Source organism: Osmerus mordax, chromosome 3 (assembly GCF_038355195.1).
Source record: "Osmerus mordax isolate fOsmMor3 chromosome 3, fOsmMor3.pri, whole genome shotgun sequence".
Lineage (NCBI taxonomy): Eukaryota > Metazoa > Chordata > Actinopteri > Osmeriformes > Osmeridae > Osmerus > Osmerus mordax.
In genome coordinates, this window is record NC_090052.1 from 1,959,043 (window position 1) to 1,971,227 (window position 12,185).

At 39.4% G+C, this 12,185-nt stretch overlaps 2 protein-coding genes across 2 annotated transcripts in view; one reads left to right on the forward strand and one right to left on the reverse strand.

Annotated features, from left to right (window-relative positions):
* The window catches only part of LOC136938120 (GTPase IMAP family member 8-like), a 261,770-nt gene that overhangs the window by 125,238 nt on the left and 124,347 nt on the right, over positions 1-12,185 (reverse strand).
* On the forward strand, positions 1,434-2,779 carry hoxb13a (homeobox B13a). Its single transcript, XM_067232468.1, has 2 exons — positions 1,434-2,100; positions 2,532-2,779. The coding sequence occupies exons 1-2, from the start codon at positions 1,434-1,436 to the stop codon at positions 2,777-2,779; spliced, it is 915 nt and encodes a 304-aa protein (XP_067088569.1).

Here is a 12,185-nt window from a genome sequence, read left to right on the forward strand (position 1 = left end):
ACTTTTAAGATCTACGTCTGTAGATGTGTGGCATACAAGATACAAGTGTGAATTTCTGAAAGTTACGTTTGTGTTGCTTAGCTACATAACCAACATTAGTTGACAAATAAATAGGATATGAAGACTGCGTCTCTCACGCCGTAAAACCAAGCAAATGAACCCCTTGCTTTTCTTTGCACCTTTCAACGCAATATTCATAAATTTAAACCCATCAGCACAAAAATGATCAGAGAAAAAATCACTTGACATGTCAGCTCACCAAAGCGCTTTGAACTTCAGTCATATTTTACAAATCTCAAGACCCTTGAATCTTTCCATAAACCCTCTTTACGCTTCCTTCAGTAATCTGTTTTAGCCATGAATGATATTCAAAAAATACACATAAATTACTCTTTAAATGTCCAAAGCACTGTTATTTTATAAATCCACATTTTGAATTTGTGGAATATTGGCACGTAGAAATATCATTTTATGATTTGCAATACTTTTACAACAACGATAAACTTTCTTCATGCATTTGGCACTCAGAATTATAAGTCTTTAAATGCATCTATAACCATTGGGAAATATTCCACATTTAACATAATCTAATTAAAGTTGAAATCCAAAAGGCATCCGATGTAACTTAATCTGTTGGTTTCTGTGTTAAACACCGATTTGGTTAACAGATTTGGTTAACAGTATAATATAATTTTTAAATATTTTTTGTGTGTATAGTCTTTGTTCATAAAGCAAGGAACGCATTTTGTAAAATACAAACAAAAGTATTGGTCAGAATAATAGGCTACTTATAGGAGCTAATAGTAGCCTATTGATAATACTTAATATCTTTTTAATGCTATAATTATTTTTAGATATAAATGTCAAACGTGTTTTTCTTTCAGATAGTTGTGGATATAACTGACCGTTGACATATATTTGAGTTCCATAGGTCTATTTTTTATGTTGAAATACTTCTATTGGCTTAAGAAAAAACACATGGAGCAATATTGTGTCAAAACTAGAAGCTCTGCCCTATACCAGAGCAGGACATTTGGACCGTTCAATGTTCACTAGCGTTTGAATCATCATTTTCTACATTAGATTGTCCTGTATTGATTAGCCTAAATGTTTTTAAATTGTATCTTTTTGTAACAAGTATGAGAATTTTTTTTAAAGAATGCATACGTAAAGCACTTGGAGAGATGGAAATCCACAAATATGCTGATGCGCGTCTTGTGCCTTTTCTTCTAAGCAATAAAACATATTTCTTTGACTGACATGTCCAAGAAGGTTTTCATTTCGCGTGTCACGTGATGTTGTCATCATCCAATGGAGATGCGCCATTCCATGCCCTGGACCGTTGCGTCAATGCGGCTGTGCATGTAACCTGGTGTCCCTCTCCGGTCTTGGGTCTTTGCAACAGAATCCTCCGTCCGAATGGTGAGCGTGATATGACAGCCTCTTTGGTCCTGAATCCTCGCTGGGCGGACACGGTTATGTTTGTGTATGAAAACAACTTGGATGATCTAAACAAGAACATGGAAGGTCTGGTTGGTAGCGGCAATTTCGCAGCCAACCAGTGCAGGAATCTGATGGCTCACTCCGCTCTAGGGGGTCACCCCTCTAGCTTGGTGCACGGCTCTGGTTACCCCGGTGTGGATGTAACGGGCTCCAACTCAGGAGAAGCGGGCAAACAGTGTACCCCATGCCCCGCGGTACCCCAAGGCTCCTCCACAACTGCCTTACCTTATGGCTACTTTGGTAACGGCTACTATCCCTGCCGAATGGGGCGGGGTTCGCTCAAATCCTGCACCCAGCCCAGCGCGCTCAGCTACTCCGCAGAGAAGTACATGGACACTCCGGTCACTTCTGAAGAATACCCCAGCAGGGCTAAAGAGTTCGCATTTTACCATGGTTACCCCAGCCCATACCAGTCAATGGCGAGCTATCTGGACGTGTCCGTGGTGCAGACTCTGGGGTCTGGGGAGCCTCGCCACGAAACGTTGTTGCCGATGGACAGCTACCAGCCGTGGGCACTGACGAACGGCTGGGGAAGCCAGATGTACTGCTCCAAAGACCAGAGCCAGGCAGGACACCTCTGGAAGTCTGCACTGGCAGGTAATTATTCCACAATGTGCTGTGCGTAATGACGCCACCGAGTGCTGTTAATTAGCTTAATGTTCATGAAATTAAATGTCCAACGCAGCGTGATATTAACGCTCTAATGTAAAGCCTTTCTTGATCGAAATAGAATCCATATTGGACAGGCCATCGTGTTCATGTTTGTTATAAGCTCTCATTCATTTCTAGAAACTTACGTGAGAATCCATGATGGTTAGTCTCATCCAGTGTTGGTACATGGTTACGAGCGTTAATGTGTCAAGATGTGGGCACATCTTTTATTGTCATGTCAAAATAGAACGGTTTCTTCTTACATATTAGTTATCATTAGCCTAACGGCTAGGAAGTCCATGCTGTAGAATGTACTATGAATTATCACCCATCAAGCAATTGTAATGTAAAGCAAAATTATGTGTCATCCATTACAGATGTTGTGGCCCATCAACATGACGGAAACTCCTTTCGCCGCGGTAGGAAGAAAAGGATACCATACACCAAGGTACAACTAAAGGAACTGGAGAAAGAGTACGCTGCCAACAAATTCATCACGAAAGACAAGAGGAGAAAGATTTCGGCTGTAACCAACTTGTCAGAGAGGCAGATCACGATCTGGTTTCAAAATAGGAGGGTCAAAGAGAAGAAATTCGTGGCCAAAGTCAAGAGCAACGCGCCGTAGACATGCTGGTTTAAGCTAATCGATTCGGACGCTAAAGGGACTTCATTGTTTTTGGTGCGTGATGTGACTAAAAAGCGAGAGCTAAGATAGAGGAATTGCACCGCCAATTCCTTTTTAACAAAAGGAGAATTTACCAACGAACCAAAACTCTCTAAAGACAATTATTTAGAGACATGTACATACAGCACTTGCCTGCTTTAATGTAACACTTACCGTCTGCTTAACTGTTAAACTCGTCCTTTACATGGATTTTACTACATGTGAATGTTAGGTATGTCATTGTTGTACTGCAGTAGTATAGGAAACGTATTATGCAATCATATTCCTTGTCTATACTGTTTATAACGCTTGTAAAACAGTACTATCGAAATATAGCGCGATGCTTAATAAATGGTTTTAATCCAGCCTACTTTGTAGACATTTAATGTAATGTATTATTAGATTATTACCGTAGATAAATTCTCAATTCAATTACGTCAGGCTGAAATGGCGTGGGAAAACCAACTCTGGGATTTTGGCGTAGCCTTGTGAGGAGCTTTGGTCTGTCGTCTTGAGTCCAGTGTGTTGATTTTGCAACCTTAAAGTTTCTTAACATAGCCACATTTCGTACAAACATCTGAAAGAATCATGTCCACGTCGTGTGCCCATGATTCACAAGACCATTGTTTCGGTCAGTAACAGTATTTTTCTCAGACCAGCTGTCATACTTTGCGTCTATGAACATATATGTGTATTTACTATAGTGCATCAGTTATTCCATACACAATAATTCCATCCAAACTCATTTGTGAGCAATTTATTGTGAACAATAATATTGCCTATAAGGCTGAAATTAGAGTACTATATAATTTATAACCAACTACTAACATGGTAACCCCAAAAAGCCCAATGTCGCGTTCCTTGAGCACGAGGCTAATACAGACACTTTATCGGGCCTTTACCGTGATCATCACGTGTTCATCCATCCATTTGTATTGCACAATGAATGTCTATTCGTGTATTTTTCCAAATATATACCTGTTTATCCATGTAAAGTGACTATAGCGTCACAAAATCATTAGGCATTGAAACCGAACACAACTTGAATAGGCTAGTCTTCAGACTGTTCTGTCTGCCCCTACATGCCCCAACTATAGGCTTCGCTACAGTTCTTAACTGAGTAAAATCTCCCCTCCGCACGTCACTCATTCAGATAAGCAGATTTACACACAATGATCTGTTTTATAGTCTTTTTTCAGGCGTGATTTACGTAAGTGTCCAGTTCAGAACAGTTTAATTGTTTGACAGTGAGCAGAGCTAAGGCTCGCCCTGGCTGCGCACTGCACTTAACGCCGGTCTAGATTAGTCAGGGTGTAAAAGGTCCATCGTTATTCGAAGACTTTACATCATCACCTTCTCATCGCAAACCATTTCTATCTGCTTCAGTTTACTTGGGCCAGCACACAACATAGGTTTCACATTATATCTTTTGTCAAAAAATTTGATTAGCCTGCGTAATATGAGTTGTAGTGACAGTATACATTGTAGCCTATTGTAAACAAACCGGAAGCGCATAAGAAAGCTGTGCTGTATCTTGCTTAAAATAGTGTCAAACGTACCCCTTACACGAACACGAATCAGATACTCACAGAAGGTGTATCAAAGTCGACAAACGGTAGTCAAGCAAAAGTAGGACAAAATTTACCAACGACTTTTCCTTAACATTGTGCTGGCAGTTTGCACAATAGCCTAACTGTGTTTATGTCAAAGTAAGCCTACTAGTCCCTTCATTTTTAAATGGCTTTGCTGGAGCTATCGAGTCCATAATCTTGAATCGTAAATACATAGCGTAAATAACAGTTGTTGTCAGATCTGTTTTTTTAAACAGCCTGAAGCGTTTTTACATTTCTGGCCCTGTCTACCGTCTTACCGTTATAGCGGATTGTTTTCAAGTGACCGTCAGAAACAGGCTATAGCAATGTATGTAAATATAACAGTATGGAGAACTACGATTGTGAAATAAATATCCATCTTAAAAAGATGCTTTTTAATTCAACTTGTGGTCCTACAGGCCTGTGTTTAAAAGGAAGCTGAAAGAATATGACCATTGTTGTTTTCATATTACTTTAACGTTCTAACGTGAATAACATTATGTTTTGCTTGTAGGCTACTTATCACTGTTTAGTTTTAAGCGTTTATTTAGTTACATTGCAGTGCCCTGTGACGTTTCCATGAGAAGTGCATCGAGGGAGTTGTCCCCATTGAGGAGTGCGATCTCGCCAAAGGCCCTTCTGGCCATGGACAATGCCATCTTAAATACACGCATCCGCCAAAATGAACATGTATTAATAGTTTTGTCTCAGTCTGAGGATATCCATCTGTCATGAAATTGTTAGGGTTTCCAAATCAGTCCATATGTCTAACGTCTATCCAACATTTCCAGTAGCGTCTACTTAGGCCAACATAGACGAGGCTTGCACCTAACTGTGCTTGGCCATAAAGACAGAATGCCCTTCATTGCAGCACCAGTTAACATTGAACTTGACAAAAGCATCCTAACAAATGGCGCGTCTGCTGGTTGTTTACCCTACGGTTTAACAGCGGTCCATCTCCGCTTTCAGAAAGCGGAACAAAATTAGTCTGAACGCACGAAAAAAAGTTTTCCACCAGCAATACAATAAAGCTGTATTAGCCTACCCTTATTTGAAATTCCAGGAATTGTATACGGGATTATATATTGTATCCAGAGTAGGTAGGCTACATTAGCAAATAAGCAAAACAAATCTATATGACATATTTGACATTGAATATTTCTGAAGGCTACTTGTTAAAGCGCCGATCTCGAGAGAGAAAAAAGATCAGCACAAAATAATAATTCTGAAACAAATTAGTTTTGGAACTTAAAAAAAAACCCAGTTTAAATCAAATCATTTGGATGAAATAAAGGACAAAAACATTTTATTCCAAACTGTATCAGAAGTAAGACTGAATTGCAAATCTATTGTTTTAGACTATTACATTGAAATAATTTGAACTGACTGTAACATTACTTATATATCAAATGTATTCCATGAAGGCAGCCTTTAGGCCTATAGGATGTAGTTAGACAATGTCATTGACTTTCTTCGTGTGTTTTGGAAAGTAATAAGTACAGGCAAGCTGTCCAGTCATGTGACAACTTCAATGTCAATACTACTCCAACTGGCTAGCAGGGTATTCTTCATTTCAAAAATCCGAGACTCGCCTCTCTCAAGTTCACGTCCAGCCTACTCCTCCTCCTCCCTCTTCTTTATCACCTCCCTTTGCAGACTACCCCTCCCCCTAGTCTGCACTGTGGACAGTCTTTTGTTACGTGGTAGACTTTGCAGTTGAACTTGAGACATCTTGTAAACAATAAGTAGTCTGGCCCCTGTCTGGACGAAACTGGCCAAAGGACCTGAGGCGCACAACAGCCACTGGACGCAGGAAGAGGGGGAAATGACTGTAAACACTATAGTTGGGCCTCCAACGTTGCCCATAGAAACCCGTGGTCAAGAGCTACAAGGGCTAGAATCGAGACTGCAGATACTGTGGGGTGGCATAACTGGGGTGGGGGTGGGGGTGGGGGGGGGGGGGGGGGTGGGGTGGGGGGGGGGGGGGGGTGATACTGACACTGCAGACACTATAGAACTGATTTTACCAGCAAATCGAAAGGACAATCATCCGCAGGCTGGATACGAGTTAAACCTATAGCTTACAAGACCTTTCTCTATTAATGATATGATATTGTGATATGATACTGTGATGCCGTGATGCTGAAAAAAGCTAAACATAGGCCTACGTTTCCTCCGAAGTTTATGTAATGGCCATGGGCAAGGGTGTATTAGTCTTTTATTAACTAGACAGTTTTTGTTCACAAAGTCTTTGACTATTTGTTTAGCAGTAGACTATAGACTATGTTGGTTATGTTTTTTAAACTACGAATGCACACATTTCATACAATATCGACATGGAACCTAATAAATATTTCGATTCTGTTAAATTCGCTAAATATCCTATACTCTCCGTTTCAAAGGATCTACAATCTCCACCGGTTGCAAAAAAATGCGCTTTTACGCGAACCAAACGCAATTAGAATATATACACATTTTCCGTGTTCCTGAATATTGTTTTGACTTGTAAATCTGTCTGCGATTTATCTATTCTTAATATTCTGTTGAGCCTATTTCGCATCAACAGTATTAAATGTTGGCCTACATTTTCAGTCCACCTCATGGTTGGCAACTCATGGGTTTGCTGTAGCCTATATGCCCGTTATAAAGACGCCAAGTTTAAACAGTTCAATAAATGAATACTATTTGAGCCATGCTTTATGCGTGTAAGTAAACATACGTAGAATTATGAATGATGAAACCCAAATAAATTATATAGGAACTGGTACATCGGCATACTGAGCATTCACAGACTATTTGCTATGCATGACCTAAATGTGGTCAGTTTTCAACGTTTGTTCATGCATCTTCAGGGGACCGGAGAGCAGCGTGCAGGGTGTTGATGTTGACACACAGAAACACAAGTTAGAACTCTCTCACGCGCTAATGAGCACCAGCCCACCCGCGCGCAATGGCACCACATCATAGAATCCGTTCCGATTGAGAGGCTAAAGACCGCCTACTCAAACCGACATCAACATAACTTTAAAACTAAGCAGTAAAATAACCAAATGTATTGGCATACAACACACAACTCATCTGTGAAATTTTACAGGGCACAACAATTACGTTGACCTTATAAATCCGAGTTGGTTTTGGAGGGATGTGAGTCAATGGGCCGCATTGTGTTGTTGTGCGACCTGTACTTTATCATTTTCACCGTCATTGAAATAATTTACTTACTGACCTCCAGTCGTGGAATGTTGTTATTGCAACAGTTGAAATTCTGGTTATCTTTGGTTAGTATATGAATATCAATTACAACGCGTGAACAAGCGGTTATACGCATTTTGGGTCTGTAGTTCATAATAGTACAATATTTCCTGTACTGTAACAGTCTGTACTATTCCAATAGTCTCGTATATCCACAGTCTGAACCATCGAGCACGTTTGGTTACTTCTGACAACAATCCCCATCCCTCACATCAACCTGCCTGTCTACCTCAAACCCATTCCATGGTGTCCAGGAGCGTTAAAATCCGTAGGCCTACATCTGGATGTGTTGTGCGATGCTAATGAAAGGCGTGGATATTTTTAGCAGTCCCCCTTGCACGAGCCCGCTGGCATCACATGGATGTGGTCCAGATGTGCAGGGCCGCGCTCGAGCAGAGGTGTCTGCTACCTGAATCACCGGCATGTCAGAGGCCGAGGCCCAGTGACCTTGCTAGTATTTTCTGGACGCCATTCCCATATTTTCTGCGGCAAGCTGAATTTTTGTGTCATGACGTGGGTGGTTTAGCAGCACTTCACGCCAGACAGGGTTTTGCCCTGGAGGCCAACGGATTGTGACGGACAAGTGCTGACGCCAGGTGCTGGGGTGTCTAAAAGTAAAAATATAAATTAAATCTTTCGGTCTTCCTTATTTGGCTATGTTACTATTTTACGCACTGGCCTCGAGTAAATAGGTCCTGTTGTTTTTATTTTGTGTTTTATGTTTATAGAAGTTGTCTAATTGAAAACAAATTAGAAACATCTAAGACGATTACCATACTGTTTCCTTCTTCTCCATAAAATGATTCTGTCCTCAATCCCACTATCGAACAAATCACGTTGCAACACTGTGAAAAACAAAGCATGACACACTCCAGCTTCTTTGTATTCTGCGTCGTAGCCTTCCATGTCTGTCTAAATGAAAGAACTCTTCCTGGTCACTTCATATGTATCCAAACAGGATAGTGCCACATGTATGCAAGGATATAGCTGTATTATTTGTGTACCTATCTTTGGATAAAAGACTGGACCAAAGAAATGTAAATGTTTATTATCTAGAGTGTTCCTACATAATGGCAAAGGGTCCAAGAACGAGGTCAATATTTTTCTGTTATTGACAATAGTTTATTCTGGTTCTAAGTATTTTTGGTGAATGGATAATATCAAATTCACTGATTAGCGGGTGGACATTTTAAAACGTTATCTTTCCAGTGAAAATAAAACTATAGCCTATACAGAATATCATAATTTATAATGTATCACCTTTGATAGTGAAATTGTGTGTGTGTGTATGATTGGTTTTAAAGGGTGTTAGGTATTTTTCTGTCATAATCAGCAAAACTTGCAAATCGGTCTATGACTTAGAACCTACATTTTCCTAATGACGTAGACTATTAAAAAAAAAAACGTTTTACATGCAGACCATAATAGATTTTCAATAATTGGTAGCAGTGATTGTTGTGATATATTTCTGATAGTTTACAGTATAAGTGATTTGAAGAAGAACGTCCCTAAATTCAAAGGATTTAGGATATTTTCGGTCCACTGAGGCTGGTTCTCAAATGCAGTATACAGAAGCTTGTTGAAGTAAGTAGTTTAAGTAGTTTATAAATGCTGGTTTGTAAATGCATTTGAGCTTCTGGGCTGTGCAATAAATTGCGAGTATACAGTTGTGTTAAAATATAATTGGTCCATTTGATATGAATTCATATGCACTGTCAGAGAGGAAGAGAGCGAGTTTGATCCTCTTGCAGTTGGTTCTCTTTCGCCATCTTGTGTCGTTGAACGTGATGTGCAACAAAGTCAGGCGATACCAATGCAACAGGACAAAACATAACAGGCATCTGAACGGGAAATATCTTTAATTTGAACTCAAAAGTGAGAAAAAAACCCCCGCATTGAACAAATATTAAAACGTTGTATGATATAAGACAGCTTGTTGTCTCAGTTCTCAGGGGTAAATGCTGGCTTTGTTCTCTTCCACGGTCACTCAAGGTCAAATGAGATCTGAGAGCGAGAGACTTTGATTAGAAGGCGGCCGGTGTTTTTTACAACCCCAAAACTCGTCGGTCTCCCCCAGTGACGACATAGGCCGCTCGTTTTACAGGAAGCCTCTTTATTGAATTGTTCTCGCGCTGATAGGCACGCGCGACACCAAGCGTGTGTTCGCCAACTTAATTGTCTGTCACACACAGTAGAGTCACTGAAATACACAACAGTAAAATACTTCACCCCTGTCAAGATCAAGATTGTCTGTCATCACATACAAAAGAGGGAAAGGAAGAAATACTACAGTTTGTATGTGTCCTCTTCTGAAAATCTAAAGTCTGAGTAGGCTATACAAATTAAGCTGGCCTACCTGTCTCTCTAAATGTTAAACTTTTGTATTTGGTGTTGAATAATGTGATCTGGAATCTTGGCCTTCTGACACACAGAAGTGTTTCTTTTTGTACCTAAAAATGAAAGGGTTAACATTATCTGTTCAGTTGCAATAAATGGACACATTTGTATGATGGCTGGACGGATAAGAAAACATCTCTTTATACTATTGTCTGATTGGGTTTTGGTGACGCAATTCTCATGTGAGAACAATGATAACCTATATTCAATATTCAAGCCTGTACGAGCTAGCTGAGTCAACTTAACACTACCTTGGTAAAATCGGCTCTGCCTTAAATGTACTAGTGTACTAATGATAACCCTGTTTACATGGGAAGCAACTGCGCTTGACTGGGCATAATTAACCAATCGGTACATCGGCCTCTAACTAGATAGATATGACTGGTGGTTGGCTCAGAGAAGACCAATCATCGCCTCCTCTTCTGCCCTGGAAAAGCTCGGCTGTCAGATCATAAATGATGCATGGCGACACAGAACTGTGAAGGAACTCAGATAGACAAACATTTGAAAGACTTGCAGAATGCTTTGTTGAAATGTGCTGGTATTAAAGATATGTAGGGATTTGAATGCTTAAGACATAATGTATTTTTTTACAGTTTCTCAAGCATACATGTGCTGCTCCCAGGTAAAACTATTTGTGACTGGGTAACCACTGCATATTATAACATTTCATAAGAATGTCTAGATGCATTAAGGGTCGTTGCAAATACCCACCTGAGCAAAACCTAACGAGAATTTCGTTTTTCTTGAAATGTGTATTTGGGCTACTTATGTTTGTCCTGCCATCCTCTTCTCACAACTTCAATTTTAGAGCGAACACAAATGAAGGGAAAACATGGATTCGTATCCCAAGCTATATGACACAACATTGCCATCTACCGGCCGTCAAGTGGTATGGTACACTGTGGCAACCTTTCCTCCGTGTCTCTTGGGTTTCATTTGGCCTCAGCTCCATTTTACAAGACACCACATTCAAATATTTGGATCAACACCAAAAAATACCCAATGTGTTTCATAATATTTAAGACAAAACATTTAAACACGTTAACACATGTGTATATGTTTCAAATGTATTGATGCATCCAATGCAAACCTTTGCATACATTATAATGTTACAGTCTAAATTTGGATTTCCTTATCTTTAAGACGCGCATCTTGATAGTTTTTGCTCCAACTGGTTATTGAATTACTTTCAGTAGTTTCTTTATAGAATATATTTTTTATATGTCCATAAAAAAATAAGGTAATCTTGCTTTTGCCAAGAAAGATAGTGGGCTATTTCCGTTAGGCCTAAAACATTACCAAAACAGTAGGCCAATTATGACAACAACGTTTTAAGGGAAAATACCACACAAATGCTATTGTAAATCTATCTTGCATTTTTTATTATTATTCTAACAGTACATCCCCAGAGCTGTTTGGAATGGTATAGACTATTTCGCTTTTCAGAAAAAGTATTTCTAATTCAATGGTCTAACAAGAGGGACAAAACTTGTGGTACTGCGGTAAACATTGAGCTGAAAAACCATGTTAACAAGACAATTTAACACACATTAATGAAGGAGGCCTTACATTTCTCGGATGGGTTTCTTTCGAACTTGACATGAACTTATTCTATGATATGCTTATGTTGTTCGTTCATAATTAGACGTTAAATAGCAATCTGCCAAATTCCATTTCATGTTCAATCCATAGCCGTTGGTGTAGAAGACTTACCCTTTACTGATCTGAAAGTCTTAAAATAAAGAGATGAATCATTCAGTGTTGACCGATGTTAATATAAATGCCTCCCTTGATAAAAACAGCTTTATAGAATTCTGACAATGTTATTTTAAATGATTTATTCTACTATTCAGATTCAAACTGTTAGTATGCCTTTATGTTATATTTTATTTTAGCAATAGGCTAGACTACTCGTTTTCAAGAGGCCATTTTAGAGCACGTGTTCGGCCTCCTAAACTCAAGGTTAGACGTTAGCATTTTGCTGATTATTTGAAACTGCAATAACTGGGTTTAATTATCCTAATGCATTCACTTTTCATAAAAATGGTCATGCAAGCATGGACAGCCTAGAGGATTTTAGTCACCAAAAAGCCTACCATTCTATCTTAAAGAGAGAAAATCTG

Excerpts from the sequence above, each read along its gene's own strand:
- hoxb13a (XM_067232468.1), top strand. The coding sequence starts at position 1,434 with ATGACAGCCTCTTTGGTCCTGAATCCTCGCTGGGCGGACACGGTTATG. Across the intron at positions 2,101-2,531 it reads CTGGAAGTCTGCACTGGCAG|ATGTTGTGGCCCATCAACAT; the intron begins GTAATTATTCCA and ends CATCCATTACAG.